Genomic DNA, 16,891 nt, shown 5'->3' with positions numbered 1-16,891 from the left:
GCGAGTTGTCAGACCGAAACCTCGATTTCTGTGATAATGGGTTACATACGATGATTAGTGGTGATGTCACAACGACCATTGCGGGACCTGATCATCTGATCATTTATATCATTTTGTGTCTCAAACCCAATTGAGCAAGTGGATGGATGGAAAAATATATATATATATATATATAAAGAATATAAAAAATATAAAAAATAAACAGATAAATAAATAAAACAACAAATAAAAATATTAGACAGGGTGAGTTGGCAAACTTCTTGAAAATTAGGACCTTCCGAGAATGGGCTGGGCCGTTCGCCATCCTCTCTGTCGTTTTCTTTGGATTTATCTTTTAACCGCCTGTGTAAGGGGCGTTGGAAAGGATATTGCAAGGCGTCATTTTTGTTTGTTGGTCACCATACAAGCCCGCGGATGGGCGGAAAGCAGGGATTCTCTTCGGAAATGCTCTTGCAGGTATATCTATGTGTCGGTCCCTCATGATGCAACGAATGGTCTATACCTAGGTAGCACAACAACAATTACTATCTCGGCATGTAATTAATTTGAAGCATATTATTCTTACCGCGGAAAAAGGAGCGATGTCCCGCCAATGCGAATTCTGGATTCTCCCTCCGTTGCGCATTGCAACTACGCCATTGCTGATCATCGAATACGTAAACTATAACTTGTTACATGGCGTTGCCTGAAGAAGTCCAACTATGACTTTGTGTGGATATCTAGTTATTGTCACAGTTGAGATACTTCCAACATTAAATGAAAATAGAGCCTGGATCTGTTAGGCTAACCTGGCAAAAAGGGTTCCATCGCCCAGTAATTAGTTCTATCCTGGACTTCCAAGGACGAGTACAATTCCATAGGGGTCACCTGAATAACTACCTAACAAGATCCAAGAGCAGTAGATGTTATTTTAATCGGTTAGGCAGGTGGCAAAGCCTCAGCCTTGCCCTGAAGACAGGTGTCAGACGCCAAAATGTCCGTCCCTATATCAAACAATCAATCTGTGGATTGTGTTGAGGACCGTATACGTAGATCAACTTCCGTAGATCCCGTGGTAGATCCACTGCTCATAGATGCGATGGATGGATGTGTGCGGATGTATCAACACCACGCTGGGACCCCGCGTCTGCCAAACGTGGGTATGGATGTGCCTTGCACCTTAGGTACACAGCGTGGATAGAGAGAGAGAGAGAGAGAGAGAGAGAACGTGTGAGACACATGTATATACGATGATCATGTTAAGGGAGCTTGATTAACTATAAGAATCAGAGATTGTGCAGTGAAGCAAATACAACATCATTCCTACATCTCATCCCTCTGCTTCAGTATCTAATCTCAGATCAGAGATGATTATAAATTCCCTCAACAGGTCTAATACTCATTCAAGTCCCCAGGGAAGATATTCATAAAGTTAAGCAGATTTAAATCTCTAGAACTCCAGTAAAATCTCTTATTCTGTAGATGATAGCAAAGTTATATATATATGTTCCTATGGATGCTATTCCAGTTACAGAGCTCCTGCATATTATGCATCTTCCTATTCTAATCTCAATGTGCCTCACAGTCCAGGAGGAAATGTCAAAACCTGATGTTCACTCTCTGTTGTTTGACACACATCTGAGAGACCACATCTGAGAGATTATACCGGGCTGGGACGTGGATTTTCGTGTGTAGGACACGTATCATCGGAGGCGCGTTTGGAACCGACCGTCGGGTAGGGCTCAACTCGGTACGTGACCCAGATTTATTCCCTTAATCTTAGTTACCTCTATTTTATTTTATTTCCAGGGAAGGAGAAAGGTCAAATGGGTCACAGAATGACCGGCAAAACTGACTGACTCACGCGAACATTTGGTATGGTACGACTGAGGAGACGCGGTCTTGGTTCGGTCTTCGTCTGGGACGGGTGTACGGACAATGATTTCAATCGTCTTGGGGGGCATCCTCAGTTCGAAGTTGAGCTGTTTCGTGAGGGCCACGTATCACACAGGAAGGCTAGGATTGGAGGTTTTGCGTGTCGTTACCCACCATCGGTACCATGAGAGAGAACACACAGGCTATCTCGGGCGTTCTTTTCCTTGGATGTTAGTTTACTCAACGACGGGATAGGCTTGCATCCTCAGAAAGTTATCCGACTTCGCAAGTCCCAGCCTCCGAGTCTGAACGAAACGGCTACTGAACAGATGCATATCATCAAGGAAACTGGCTGCCAGGATTTCAATTCTAGCCAAGGAACTGAATCTTCCCTGTGATGGTATTTTAACTGACGTCGGCAAATAAATAGCCTCATTCCATCTGGGGGTGGGTCGATAGGGTACCTTTTCATGGATCAAGGCAATGATAAATGAACATTGTTGAGGCTATGTGGTGGAACCCGGGATTCTTAACTAGCCTATCCTCAGAGGTCGGATAGCATGCTCTGCATGCGGTGGAATCAGATATCAACCTTCTACCAGGACTAATATCGCCATTCTGTTGCTGTTGCAACAATTCAGCACCTAATCCCAGAGCTGGCTGGTGGAACATTCTCTGAAGCAAAGCAAGACGCCATGAATTTTTATATTTTTATTTTTATTTTTATTTATATATATATATATATATATATATATTATAATTCACTTTTATATTGCGATAGACGTGGGAAGTACCAGTGGCGTGCATCCGCTATGATCTTATCGTAAGACCAGGCAGGCATGCAATATCCAACCGAAGTACTCGCGAAGTAAAGTATCCATGATATGCAGCGTTGCGAAGTGCAGTCGAGCGCACGTGAACGCCAGATATAGAGCCTGGAACCAAAAGAATATTGGGCAGAAAGCTTCAACCCGCTTGATGTTGGCGCGGACAAAAATCCAACCTCCCCCTTTAAGGTTTCCCGAGAATTTCCTGGTTTTGCCTCGGTGCTTTCGATGGTCTGCAGCCCAAGTTGACTCGCTGGCATCGGTGACCAAAGCCGAATTACGGTTATCTGAACATGAAGGAGACTTTTAATTGAAGGAAACCATGAACTTGTTAAAATTTTTCCTGGGAAGCTAGGGAAGGGTGGGCAAATCGTTGGACCAGTGGCAATTTGCCAATCCTCGGTAATATGGAGATCTCCAAGTTTTCCACATCTGGCCGTCACTAGAAAGTACATAACTTTGAGTCCGGCAATTCTTGCAGTCTGCCCAAAGCATATGCTTCTGATATGCAGTTACTGATTGAAGCAGCATCTCTGTTCTTCGTTATTCGGAATCTTTTCCCAAGTTCGCACATAGATCTTTCAACGAGGTCACCTTTTCTTCTGATCATGCAACGAAGGTAACGTCCATATAACATTGAGAGCTTGCTCTTACCTGTTGTTTTGAGGGTGATTGAGAAATCAGTTATATATCTTTTATCTTCTTAACATTTCACACGCTTCATTTGCATGCTTCAGCCATAGAATGAGTTCCTCCAAAACATGTCTAGCCCACCCGCGAACAGCCCTGCGCGGACTGCCAGCGACAGATCTGTGATGAAGAACCTCTTAACTGCATCCACAGTGCTGCCGGCGTATCCATTTGTCAAATTAATGGTTCGCGAGAGGATAGGTGGGCATGGGGGCGCTTCAGGTAAATGTTATGATGATCATGGTAAAGGCAATGGAAATAGAGAGAAATTCCAGTTTGAACGGGTCCGGGCGCTGATGACGCCGCACCATTTCAAAGCTGCTTATGGAGGGCATGTCTATGCGCAGTCTGCTTATGCTACAACTAAGACAGTCGGGAAGGGGTTCGTCTTACACCTATGTGCATACTTGAAAGGGTTCTTCCCCTGCACCCGCTATGATGTTAAATAGTTCGATTTTGTTGGATGCTGTGGTGCTTTGGTGAGGTAAAACCATTAAACTCGTTTGTTATATTTTAAATTGCCTGGAAACACACAAGGTTCTCATTGGGGGTAATGAGACATTGTCGAGGATGGAACCAGGAGCCAGGAAGCATCTAAATATAATATAAAATCAAATTCCCAACTTTTACGTATACTGCTTGCCTTAAATACCTGACAGAATACCTGGTTCCTGCTCATATAGTCAAGAAGTTGATCAAGCACTTACCATAGCATCAGAACATCGCATACTCGTTCACTCCCAGGTTTCGATGATACCCCGTTTATATTTACCGTGCGCCATGTTCGAGAGGGCTTAACCTATTGTCTTCGCGCAGTAGACGTTTCCCAAGGTGAAGGCGTTTACTTCAGCTGCCTCTGCAGTTTCAAACAAGCAGAACAAGAGCACAATTTCCAGTATCAGCAACCTGGAGACATGCAGCAGCGATACGAGGATAGAGGGCCATCCACCTGCACCTGGCTTGGACAGGCCATCATGGAATGCTGAAGTTGAAAAAGGCACAACCGAAGAAATGCATTTTGCTGGCGTTGAGTCCTGAAAAGTCGTTATGGACAAGTATAATGATTCGGTGGATGCTCAGAACCATAAGAACCGATATCGCCAGTTGCAGTTCTACCGGCTTCTAGGACTACCTGGTCTAGAAGACGAAGCAGATGCGGGCACATTGGAAGAAATTCGAAAAGCTGATGAAGCGAGAGAATATGATAATCTCTTTATGTCTGTGCTCATTTATACCAGAGTGGCCGCAATTCGCTATTTGTCATTGCTTGGGCTCACGATATGGTCAGGCACATTACCAACATCGCGAGTCTAAGCCACACGGTGATCATTCACACACATGGTCCAGCGTTGGAAATGTAGAGATTTGATTTTGTTAGACTTCAGCCCGTTATAATCAGATCTTTGCCTCTGCTGGTTCTGGTAAGATCCTGTATTTAGATGCCGTCCCCCCTTTGGTAATTAGACAGCTACCTGGCGTTTTCAAATTCAATAGTGATAACAATTGCTCCATCGATTTAGCGGCTTTGAGAGCTTTCCGTATAACTTAATACTCTGTCAAAGCGAAGGATGACTGAGGATAGATGAGATGACTTTGATAAATATCAGCCCTACGAGGAACCCTGCACCACGTGATCCGCCTCCATCCTCGACCTGGCAGCTGATGCCGATGACGCAAACATTGGAAAAATCTCGAACTACACAACCAACTCCTATTCCATGGAATTGCCTCTCGACAACAATGCCCTGCCTCGCTCGAGATCTTCCATCATGAAGAATATGTTACGGGCTCCACGGGTATCATGAAGAGGACCCTTCTTTTGGTGTTTATCCACGGTTTCAAGGTGCGCCACTTTCCCTCCCAACATACGCCCAGTTTCGTGCCATACGTAACATCCCCCCGCATTGCGGCGAATTTCGAAAAGTCTGATGATATTAACTGCACAACCGATAGGGCGGAGACGATACATTTGGAAGCTTTCCTGCCCATTTGCGCGCTCTTGTCAGCCATGCGCTACCAGATGTCGAGGCCGCATCGGTTGTATACCCCAAGTACGAGACGAAGGGTGACTTAACTGAATGCGTAGCGAAATTTCGAGAATGGTGTGTTCCGTCGAAAAGGACGAGATACGAGACTTGCAATATTCCTACAGGGGCCTGGGAAGTCTTATCTGACATATGCTTGTATTCAGGCTCCAAAATGTTGTTATCGATATCGAAGTCGCCAATGAAGCCCCTTCGCCCACCGTCGATCCATCCGTGCATGTCATCTTGATCGGCCATTCGATGGGCGGGATTGTTGGAGCGGAGACCCTCATCCTCCTAGCATCTGAGCAACTTTTACCCACGCCATCAAAACTTTCATCCTCGAGGACGTCGTCTTCGACTGAGGGCAAGTCCGTAGAACCCAACACCTTCATGTTCCCCCATATCCAAGGTTTACTTGCATTTGATACCCCGTTTCTCGGTATCGCACCGGGAGTTGTCTCCTACACCGCTGAAAATCACTATAAAACAGCCACCGCTGCCTATGGGGCGATTTCAGAAGTAGCTGGTGTGTTTGGTTGGGGAGGTGCGAAGAAAGGGGAGACTAAGGCCGGAAGCTCCCCGACAACCGATGAAAACACCAAGTCTTCTCTCCCAGCCCTCCCCCCTACAACGAATTCTCCTAGCATGACATCTCCTACAGATGATGCTGCCGCGACACCGTCGTGGCAGCGCTGGGGTCGCTACGCTATGTACGCGGGAGCAGCAGGGGCTGTTGCGGCCGGCGGAGCCGCTGCACTATACTCCCAACGCGACAAATTTTTGGGAGGTTGGAGCTGGGCAACCTCGCATCTAGAGTTTGTAGGGTGCCTCACGCGCCCTGACGAGCTACGGCGACGTATCTGGTCGATCGAGAAGCTGCAGCAGGAGCGAGGAATCGGTTGCGGAGAGTTTTATACGTGTTTGGGGCAGGGCGCAGTGGCCGTTCCAGCAAACAGCGGCATCAACAAGCCTTCTCCGGCTTCCTCCCTAAGTCGGTATATATTGCGCTCAAAGCTGCGGACATTCTGCAACATCCCGGCTGATGTTGACGAGAGTGATCATAAAGCCGATGACAAGGTCACCTCCAGTAATACATGTGGGATCCAATGGATCAAAGCCATAAATGATAAGGCAACCGATGAAACGAAGGCGCATATGAGCATGTTTTCTCCCAGGGAAAATCCGTCTTTCTATGACCTAGCGCAGCAGGCCAGCGAGCTGCTCGTTCGATGGATCGATCGAGGTTGGTACCTGAATGCCAGTCGTACCAGCGGTGGTGGTAGTAGAAGTATTGATCGAGCCAGCAGTGGCGATGAGTCAAATTCCGGCGGTGAAAAAGGGCGGGGGTTTACGGATGCTGATGATGATGTTGTTCTTGTGGATTAGAATTGTTATCTGGTGAAGTTCTGCGTTATACCTACTGACGTATATTTTTATTGAATCCACAAGGAGTTAAGCTGTTTTTTTGCTTCTGAAAGATATAATAAAACTGGTTTTTATTTTCTGTCCTTCATTTATCAGAAAATGCTGCTATGCTTCTTCGCTCATTTTGTACCCTACTTCTACAATGACTTCAGCAACGACTATTGGCAGGTCTCCTAAAGATGCCCGGTACTGGTGATGGCAAAATGAAATGCCCAATGCCACATATGATTGAGATCCCCCTCACCTGTCGAATTCTGTTTTTTATGATGCTTTGTCAACGATGTGATAGAAGACGGGGATGACACGATGCCGAAAGAAGATTTTGAGCCTGGAGATTTGAAGAATTCCCTAATATATATGGATGCCCTAATCTGACTTGGAATTGCTGTGAAGCAAATAATATATCATTGAATTTATACAAAGCGCAACTGGGGCAATACAGAAGAGCAAAAAAGAGAAAATAGGTGGTTATTAAACGCGTATGTCGTAAGAGTAAAATGTTACACAAACTGGAGGTATTCTGCGTCGCTGATACATCGACAAAGGAATATAAACAAAATTTAGTAAACTGAGGGCTGCAGGTGGAGAGGTCGGGGCTTTTGTTTTGGAACAGAACTGAGAAATATAGGTGCCAGCCAACTGTATCCCGGGGTAAAGTAGAGAGAAGTGAAAAGAACTCCAAGCGTTACAAGGTCGTGTGAATCAGAAAATATTGGAATGTAAAACAGAATGGCAATGCAAACAGCCAATAAAAGATACAATGCTAGAGAAGAGAACCAGTGTAAAACAAAATGTGTACATATGACTATATGTTAAAACAAATGCTTGTCATCAGTTGGGGGAGTCTAATAACTCGTGTGGCCGGTGCCATAGGTGGAATTTCGCTGGTGGTACATGCTGCTTGCATAATCAGAGTTGGTGTCGTGGTAAACTGTGGCTCTTCTCTCGTCTTCGGGCAAAAGCTCCTTAACTTCCCAGTTGTTCTGTTTGACGCCAACTGAAAATTCAAGATCCTCTTTGGTGATGGAATCCCAATACTATACTCAAGTTAGAAACATGTTCCGTGGCGATAAAAGCATGAAAGGGGAGGAAAAAAGGACAAAGTAGCGCACCTTGTATACCATCATAACTGCTAGTAAGTTGCAAAGGGTTGCAAAGAATACGCCATCGAGATAATGTTGGACTTGTTCACAGATGGTTTCGCTGAACACGTATAGTATCACCTGGCCTATAATGAAGAAGAACACGCCAGAGGCAATTTGACCCAGCGGCCAACGATCCTGCAAAGTATTGACGACGAGGATAATCTGCATCACTACATATACGATGAGGCAGATTGCATTCACAATGTAGAGGATCACAAACAGCCCAACCGTATTCGATGGCGAGAGACCTGCCCATCCCATGAAAGTTAAAAGTGAGATAATGAAGGAGATGCCAAACATCCCAAGGGATGATAGTCGAAGCAGCCAAACAGAGAGTGTCGTTCCATCTTCGTAGATTTGAAATCCCACAAACCCATTGACAAGTAAACATGTGCAGAGGGCAGACGAAAAACCGTTCTGGAGGGCTGCAAAGTACGGGAAGACGGTGTTTCCGGGAGGAATGACACCGGAATCAAGGACCAGAGAGCACATTGTTAATGCCATATATATGTAGAAGAATGTCGTAATCTCCTTTCGACCTAGAAACACAACCTCATATTATCACTCTGTCGTTATCGTATCCAATTTTCCCCCCTTCTTGGGCGGTTTCAATACATACCAACAGCAGTAAATTTCGACCGCACATGAATCACCATAATCACCGTCATTGCCAGTGCAGCGATATGCGCGACATCTGCAGCCCCTTGAAAAATGATGGTGTTCGCAACTTCGATATTCCTCGCGTAACAGTTGGCCAGAATGCCTCGGGAGCCGCTTGTCACCGTCGAGGGGGGGCCGACCACAGAGCATAGCGGGAGGGCTGCCTTGCGGCAAATGAATTCAAGATCACCGAAGCCCATTGTGCATCGAGAGCGCTGGTTCGATGGGGGTCACACGTCGCGGGACGAATTTGGTGTGGGGTATATCCGGGGGGTAGCGAGCGACAAAACTTGTAAGACAACACGATGAATCGGAAGAAAATCGAGTAGAGCAGCGACAGTCAGATTCAAAAGATCATTGCGCCTGGGATTACGGACCTGCGTCGGATCTGCCCTGGTGAAAAACGGAACAACGTTGGTAACGAGCGTCGGGATGGAGAATTGTGGTGTAGGTTCCGCAGGTTCGCCGGGGGGGGGCTGGTTGACGTTGAACATGCTATTTTGGGTGAATACTGAGACCGCTGACAAATGCCTGTGGCTAACGGGATGGGGTTAGCGAGGTTTGCCTACGTAACCCATCAAGGTTCGCGCTATTCCAGATGAGCACTAGGGTTGCTGTAGCCGATCTAACTCTGTCCCCTGTTGCCGGAAAAACAAAACTCCCGGCTCCAAACCCCGTAACATCTACGCTTCGATCTTAGTTAGGCTTGTGGCAAAAGGAGAGCCCATCTTATTTTTCATCGTCATCAGCATTATTGAAACCACCTAAAGATTTCCTTCCAGAAGAAGATCAAAGGAGTTAGCCCCTCTCAGCATCGATTCAATTCACCTTGGTAATAATGCTGCTGCTGATGCCACCGACGGTTGCCCATTTTCTTCGAGTATGGAGTTGTGCTGGTTGGTCAAGCATGGTTCATGCCAGGCGTGCGATGTCAATGCGAGCTCATTTCCCCAAGACTTCCAAGAGATGCGGAACATCTGTGACGCTGTAGGCTCTTCTAGGAGGTCGATTACTGCTGGGAAAACATCATGTGCGAAACTTTGAACGATTCTCCCCACCACCGGTGGCGTTTCAAATTAGAATAAATCGAACCGGCCTAGCACCGGATTTTTGTTTCACCTCTTACAACAGTTGAACATAGTTTGTATAATTGGCGATATTTCGAGGACCCAGACTTGTTTGTTAGTTGTTTTTGAGCTCCTTGATCTATAATGGTGATTGGTGATTAGGTCGAATGAAGGGGTGGTCGGACTCCGGGAACCTTCTCTGCGCTCAGACCTACCTAGCAGCATTTATCATTCTTCTAGAGTCAACCGCTAATCAAGCATCATGGGGTCTCCATCCAATTATAGTATGTATGTATTGTCCATTCTAAGCGAAGGTGGAAAATGGAGAGGTCTGTCTGTGTCCTGACGCGTAAAAATTTATTATTTGCATAGTAATCTGATGTTTTACCCTCCATGTCAAAATAGTGACATGACCGCTTCGGCTATTTTCCATGTTGCTGCCCTGCTAAGCGGACATCTCAAAATTCTTCCACCTATCGCATCTTCGATTTGCAACACTGTTGCAGTGCGAGACCATCAACAAGGCTTTGCGCAAGCTTGCATATTTTGAATACGCGTCTAGATGTCCCATGTGAAGTTTATTTCGAAGGCTCCGAGAGTCTCCACGCCCTTGACGGTTGAGAGAAAGCAGAACAGATCGTCTTTATTGAGGAGGAGCTTTGCTTGATGCCTGGAGCCTACTAAGACATGCTTCCGGTCTGCGATTCTCCTAGTTGCCGTTTATTTCTGTGTAATGATACAAATAAACGGCCTCTTTTTTTTTTTTTTTTTTTTGGCGCGTGGCGCTCATGACATTCGGGGATCTCGAGTCATTTATCGGTCGTTATCGATCGGCCGCCAACCCCCCTCCCCCTCGATAGACCCGGTCATGATATTTTTTCTTTTCCAACTCTAGAAACTTCAGATAGCCTTGCTTAGCATGGTGTCTACTCTATTTTTAATTGTCAAGTTTATCTTGGCCAATCCTCGGACGATTGTTTCGTCATTTACTGCCAATAGGAAATCTGGGGACCACCCTGAAGGTTGGCCAAGTGTATCTTTCTGATACTAAGTTCTTCTATAGGAGACTACAAGAAGGGAAGGCTGTTCCTTTGAATGTTCACTTGTGCAGGATATCCTGTACCCAGCTATTTTACGGCCAGGCCATCACTTTCTCCCCAAAATCTCATGTACGGCAATGTTCTTTGAGCAGACACTTTTCCAGAAAGCTTACAGTTTGCTGAAATCACGCTGACACTCCGTCTCCAATCTCGATTACCCATGTGGAAGTCTTCATCATCCTTATAAAAACCGTTGGAATGTGCAACTACTTCAAAAACTTTTATATCTACAGCGTCTGTCGGGATCCAGGAAACCACTTCTTCCGTATCTCCGGCGAGGAGCGATGTGAACATAGCCCCCCACGAAAGATATGTCATTGTATTAGAGCAATGTCGAGTTTTCAGACGCTAGCAGTCAATTTATATCTCGACTGTTTCGTCACTGTCAACCCTCTTCTCAGTCATGGAAATAGTTCGAATCAACGTGTTCTTCACGTTGCAACAATGTATCTCCCGGGTAATACCCCGTCCCCCCCCCGACTCTGTCCGTTTTCCTCTCCCTCCCCGTTTCCGTCTTCCCTCATTCTTGTTCCGCATGATGCAACGTGAAAAACGCCTATACGTTTCATCACTCTGCCTTTCGAGTTCTTTCATCCCTAGCCTTCTTACACCTGCAGTGCAAGGGCTGATATTATTCTTCGAAGCAGGGATCTCTGAGTAGACACGCTGGCCGTATTGTTTTCAGTTTTCTTTTCGTTGGTTATAAGCTGCGGAGTGCCACGGACTGCAAAGTTCACTGTGGTTCCTCACTGGGATTCGGATTTTCTCTCAATTGTGCAAGGGCTTTCTCAGGGTAGTTTGGGCGGAGATTGCGGTTTTTGCTGTGGGTTGGCCTTTCCTTAGTCGTTACTACAAGGCATCTCCCCGTCAAGTTTCAGATATTCAAAGTGTCACCGGATAAAGGCGTCAGAGACTCTAACATACATGGGCATGGTTATCAATTCCAGAGCAAACAGGGATATGTTTTATACATTCCCCTTGGGTCTTGATTTTGTTCTCAGAGCTTTGGGGCCTCTCCCCTGTCTATAAGATGCCAATATCACCTAATGTTCATGCTACGTTAGACTTTCTACGCTGCCTGAATGCACTGGCCACGCAACCTTCACGCTTGAAATTCTCCCCAGGCATCCTTGTCCACACTCTGTTTGCTCAGCTCAGGAACGAACTCCCGAACCCGAACACCAGGGTTCTCATGCGGCTAAGGCACCGTCAAAGAGGTGAGTCGGTTTTATTACTCCTGAAACCTCCATATTCAACACGCGTCTAAAGGATCTCTTCAAATGCTATGGTAAATTGTTGTTATTCGTTAACCATTCCTGAAGCATTTGAGATGCCACCGCTACCTGGTAACTCAGCTAATCCAGTTGCAATAAATGAAAAGTCACATCTCTCAAAATCTTAGGAGAGGAACAATCCATTCCGGCATGGCTAACTCTTATGCCTTCCTTTGCGTGAATCACCTTATTTTCCGCTCCAGAAGAGACTCTGAAGCGGGAATCCAGTGAATCCTAGCAAGGCCTCCGTTTAAGAGGGATCGTGGTTAATTCTGAATTCTCCACTCTATTGCGCTTCACGGGCCACAATTCAACACAAGCGATTCCGAATGACGATTCCCCCTCCATATCTTCGTGTTATTGAGTGCACCATTCATATTTTCGCGTTTTATGCCGCGAAATGGGATACACATTGCAGTGCCCCAACGAGACAAAACCTAGTTCACAGGAGGGGTTTTTCCCCTTTTAGGTCATGGATACATAAGCGGCTTCTATATGTGAGTTTTTGACATTCATGGATCCTTTATTCTTTCCATGTGGCTCTCTGCAGGTGTCATAGCTTACTCTGTTATGATGTCTCCCATATCTTACGTAGTGAGGTCAGAAACCGAAATCTTGACATGTTGACCCGGTTTAGATTGACTAAATTGACTAAGTCGGTTTATCCCCACTGATATGCCGCCAGGTAATTGACGCGATAATACGAAGGTGAAAAGAAAGATTCCAAGGTCATAAACCCGCTTCCTCTCCGTAGGTCTATTTTGTGGTTTCATCGAAGACATACGGGACAGCAGGCACTGTGCAGCCAGGTGAAAACAAGTAGCATTATTATTTCTACTACTGACCGAGCAGTATAAGAGGAATGATATATGCCGTATGATTTTGACTCGAATTCAATGCAATTTGAATCTGTTTTACTACCAAAGAGACGTTTATCTTGTACATTTACATGTATGATATCAAGCTTCTGTTGGGTGTGTATCTCTGCTTCGCTTCATACAACTATTCCTTTCTCAATCAAATAAACTGGCTTGATGTAAAGATGAACAAAAAATCTTTATCAATTATACTACTTGAACACGTACCTATTTTTTATTCAGCAAACAGTATCTGTTTATTTGTGTCTCTGAGATGATCTTTTTTGTGATCTTATTATTGATGTTATTAATGTATGTACCCCCATTCAAAATCAGGGGTTAAATTAAGCATCGCATGCAGTGGATACCCATCCAGTAGCTACCTGGACAAGTTGTAGTACATTTCCAATTTCCACTTTCGAATTTCTCTTTTGCTGGACAGACGAGGTAACTAGTTGAAAGGTCGCCAATGCCCCCACCCCCCGAGAAGCTGCTAAAATGGGTTTAAATCAGTGGATGATGTCCTCGATCTCCAGAGGATATCTAACTAGGCACCACTCAAATCAGGTGCCTATTTAATTGACCATGCCTTACATCTTTCAGTACCCTTTCTAGTCAACTGTTGCTGTTCTTGCTTCTCAAAAACTTGTGTTATTCAACTGGAAAAGTTTCAATTTTTCAATTTCGTTTCCTGCTCCGCCAGCCAATTAATTCATTATCGCAGGAGGATGTTTTCTGTCAGTATGATCACTGCACTGTGATTTATGCCTAGGATTGAGTGCTTCGTAACCTTGCTTGCAAGCAGATTGTCAGGGACACTGCTTGAGACTTCATGTTGTGTTTGCAGAGATGTCTGATGGACAGAATACAAAGCCAATTATACGAAGATCGCCTAGGGTTTGTAAATAATGCGCAGACTCTTAATTTGAGCAACGGGACAAGAAAAACACTCCGAACACATATTTCCCGTTTGCCAGTGCAGTAGTGCATCTCACATGTTCCCATGCCATCCTGTTTATATCCACCATATATACCATCCAGGAGGGGCAAAAAAGAAAGTAGACAACACATGAGTAAAGAACAGCGTTCACTCTGATGTAGAACTTGAGAATAGAACAAAATCAAAAATAGGAATATTGCAAGAGAAAAACAAGGAAAAGGAACAAAATGGAACTGCAAGAACTTGGGAAATCTTGTATTGATTTGCTGAGCCTGGAGTTTACTGAAAGACATTTTCGTTTTGAGAGACACAGATCACCTGGTTGGAAACAGGCGAAAAACCCTGTGAACAAGTTTTGCAGGTCTAAAAAGAGAATGTTTCAGCCAATCCCACCCCTAAATAATAGGTGAACTTTCAAAATATAGGTAATCCGGGGGCTCCAGGCAACACGTCTGGAACCACTCTCCTTTCAAGACAAAAGCAGCCAGTTTCTAACATTGTTCGTTAAATCGCAACGCCTATTAGAGCCCCGCTGGGAGGTCTTGGGTTTTCCAATCCAGAATATTCAGTATCATTAGGTGGTGGTTTAGGTCTATAGGGGTTTGACTGGGCATGTTGTTGGTTCTTGATCTGCTGTTGCTGTACCCAGCTCGTCGTGCTCCTAAAGCGAGGAGGCTCGGTATCATCTGTGTATGTGGTTGCAGCATCGTTCTCATCAATTATAAATGGATTTTGTGGAGTCTGGGATAAATATATTGAGGGTATTGTGTTTGTCGATGGAGTATTTGTCCACGAGAACTTAGATATATATGGCAGAGTTTTCTGGACTTCCCCATTTTCTTGGCCCTGCGCAAGAAGTGGCGAAGACTTGTTGGAATCGGTAGTGTGTACCTTTGCTAGAGGTTGAATTTCATCGTAGCCGGCCACCGCCTTGGGAATCGCAGGATTGAAGTCTGGGCCTCTTAAAACTAAAGATTTAGGCCTGGCTTTGATATGGGGGATGCTAGATTTTGCTCCAGTGACAACCCTACATAATACCGAAGTACAGCTCTTCTGGGTGTTGCGCCATTCCAACTGGATGAATGGTTTGGAAAAACTGGACACTGGATCCCAGTATGATGGAACGGTTGGCATCATGCTACCCTTTTCGAGTTGGATGGTTTTATCGCTTCCACTGACAGCGTTTGGCTGTGGACCTACCCCAGCTTTTCGACGCAGATCTTGGTATCTACTATAAAGACCTCCAGGCTTTTGTCGCTTTTTAGATCGCACCATCATACAAGCCACCACAAACAAGAAGAAAACGACGGCAACTGATCGTACAGAAGCATAATGTTAGATTTCAAGCAATTCGAATTTTAGGGAATCTAACCACGAGTTTTGCTAAGCTTACCTATTATCCCTGTAATTAGGACCGCTAGATGTGCCGGGTTCTTAGGCAAACCAGCATTCGAAGACGATGGGTTTGCTGAGATTCCGGTAGAGGAGCCCCCAGTTCCGGAGTCCACGGATTCTGTTGGAACAGTCCCAGTGCCTAAAACCCTAGGTGGGCCCCCTGCCGGTACTGAGGCACTAGGTCCTGTGAGTTCGGGTTCTTCATCTTCTCCTCCCTCTCCTTCCTCCTCCTCATCTACACTCTCACTAACACTCTCATCATCACTAGTAACATCACCATCTCTTCCCTCGCTGTCGCTCTTGGATTCAGTATCCTCCTGATAATCCTCCAATCTCTTTCTGGGATGCGGATGTTTAGAGCGATTCAACGATCTAGAATCTAGGTATGCGAAATAGCTCTTATATTCATGCCGCGGTCGGATTCCGGCAGTTTCCCTTTTCAGAGAAGGGGAATGCTGAATGCCAGTGAGTGATTTAAGCTGAGTATACGCATTTCGTCGCAGCATATTCCCTTGGCTAGTGGCGTCCTCCGTTAAACTTCTTATACGTTCGAGGGTAGGAGACATCGTGGTGACATTCGTAAACCTTAGTCCTTTCATTAGACAGAAAAAGCAGGTGTCTTTCAAAGCGCATAACGAATCAGAAATCAACATACAAAGTGTTCCTCCGACCAGATCACACCGAAGCCAAAAAAATATTGAGCATAGACAGACCACCTGGAAAATGCCTGGAAATACCAGGAGAAACAAGGGACAGAGGTTCCTAACTTGAGACTGGAATTTATATGAGAGGGTAAGCGTGTGAATACAGTTCAGATAAACGCAATCCTTTGGAAACAAAATAAGAGAACATTTGACTTATACATAGTTGCTCGTTGAAGCTGACGGGTTACTTCAGTGACATATATCCCTCTTCACTCGTCCTCGGAGTGGCAGAACGATTGCTGTTATTCCCAAGCTTTCTAGGAACTAATAAATGTTGATTAGCAACAGGCAAACAAGGAAAAGACCCAAGGGATAACAGATAAAGAAATTCAGAAGGCCGAGAAACAGGGTAGAAAATGGTCAATGAGGAAAACGATTCAACAACAGTTTAGGTACTGTGGAGGCAGACACGATCAATGTCTTCTCCTTGCTCGGATATAGTCAGACTAAATCAGTGCTGGGTGTCGGAAAAGAAAAATGGTGGGGGAAGAATTTGGTAGTCAAACAACACGGGCTTCGAAATGGGTAGACCAAAAACAAGGGGTTCATTAAAATCCAATCATTGGTACAAGTTAGAACAACGTCTTTGGCCATGGGCAGGGAGGTCTTGCTGCACACCGCATGTGGGTCTCAAGTGACGGCAAGGCGATCTTTTAACGACCAGCTTTTTGTTGACTTTTGAAGAGGAGGCTAGACCTCTTTTGATTGATGGAGAACTATGCTCCGATATAGGGATGGAGTAGCTTTCTCCTCCGGCTTAGCTTGAGAAGGTTTTAATGGCTTCCATGAATAGCTCTGAAATGTAAACCACGATTTGTTCTGAGAATTGCAAAGAGGAAGAATCTGGAGTCAGGAATTGAGGCTCTGCCAGAGGGAATTTGGAGAGTTGGAGCGGGGAAAGATACATTTTTCCTTTGGCGGGGGAG

The 16,891-nt window shown here is 45.3% G+C and overlaps 6 protein-coding genes across 6 annotated transcripts; 3 read left to right on the top strand and 3 right to left on the bottom strand.

The window, feature by feature from the left end:
• Positions 1 to 3,442: 3,442 nt before the first annotated feature.
• On the top strand, positions 3,443 to 4,357 carry PAAG_11579 (hypothetical protein; the record flags this gene model as incomplete). Its single annotated transcript, XM_015847203.1, has 2 exons — positions 3,443 to 3,753; positions 4,090 to 4,357. The coding sequence occupies 2 exons, from the start codon at positions 3,443 to 3,445 to the stop codon at positions 4,355 to 4,357; spliced, it is 579 nt and encodes a 192-aa protein (XP_015703227.1).
• A 61-nt stretch (positions 4,358 to 4,418) lies between these two features.
• On the top strand, positions 4,419 to 4,685 carry PAAG_11578 (hypothetical protein; the record flags this gene model as incomplete). The annotated part of the gene is made up of 1 exon (XM_015847202.1): positions 4,419 to 4,685. One exon carries the CDS (start codon positions 4,419 to 4,421, stop codon positions 4,683 to 4,685), a length of 267 nt encoding a protein of 88 aa, XP_015703226.1.
• A 487-nt stretch (positions 4,686 to 5,172) lies between these two features.
• Positions 5,173 to 6,784, top strand: PAAG_02951 (hypothetical protein; the record flags this gene model as incomplete). The annotated part of the gene is made up of 3 exons (XM_002795429.2): positions 5,173 to 5,214; positions 5,325 to 5,473; positions 5,563 to 6,784. 3 exons carry the CDS (start codon positions 5,173 to 5,175, stop codon positions 6,782 to 6,784), a joined length of 1,413 nt encoding a protein of 470 aa, XP_002795475.1.
• An 884-nt stretch (positions 6,785 to 7,668) lies between these two features.
• PAAG_02950 (chitin synthase export chaperone) lies at positions 7,669 to 8,828 on the bottom strand (the record flags this gene model as incomplete). The annotated part of the gene is made up of 3 exons (XM_015844801.1): positions 7,669 to 7,860; positions 7,936 to 8,507; positions 8,588 to 8,828. The coding sequence occupies 3 exons, from the start codon at positions 8,826 to 8,828 to the stop codon at positions 7,669 to 7,671; spliced, it is 1,005 nt and encodes a 334-aa protein (XP_015701879.1).
• Positions 8,829 to 8,858: 30 nt separating this feature from the next.
• Positions 8,859 to 9,122, bottom strand: PAAG_02949 (hypothetical protein; the record flags this gene model as incomplete). The annotated part of the gene is made up of 1 exon (XM_002795427.2): positions 8,859 to 9,122. The coding sequence occupies one exon, from the start codon at positions 9,120 to 9,122 to the stop codon at positions 8,859 to 8,861; it is 264 nt and encodes an 87-aa protein (XP_002795473.2).
• A 5,248-nt stretch (positions 9,123 to 14,370) lies between these two features.
• PAAG_02947 (hypothetical protein) lies at positions 14,371 to 15,827 on the bottom strand (the record flags this gene model as incomplete). Its single annotated transcript, XM_002795425.1, has 2 exons — positions 14,371 to 15,179; positions 15,260 to 15,827. The coding sequence occupies 2 exons, from the start codon at positions 15,825 to 15,827 to the stop codon at positions 14,371 to 14,373; spliced, it is 1,377 nt and encodes a 458-aa protein (XP_002795471.1).
• Between the last annotated feature and the right edge of the window lie 1,064 nt (positions 15,828 to 16,891).

Source organism: Paracoccidioides lutzii, assembly GCF_000150705.2.
Source record: "Paracoccidioides lutzii Pb01 unplaced genomic scaffold supercont2.6, whole genome shotgun sequence".
Lineage (NCBI taxonomy): Eukaryota > Fungi > Ascomycota > Eurotiomycetes > Onygenales > Ajellomycetaceae > Paracoccidioides > Paracoccidioides lutzii.
Note: the sequence above shows the minus strand (reverse complement) of the source record. Positions and strands in the feature narration are given on the sequence as shown.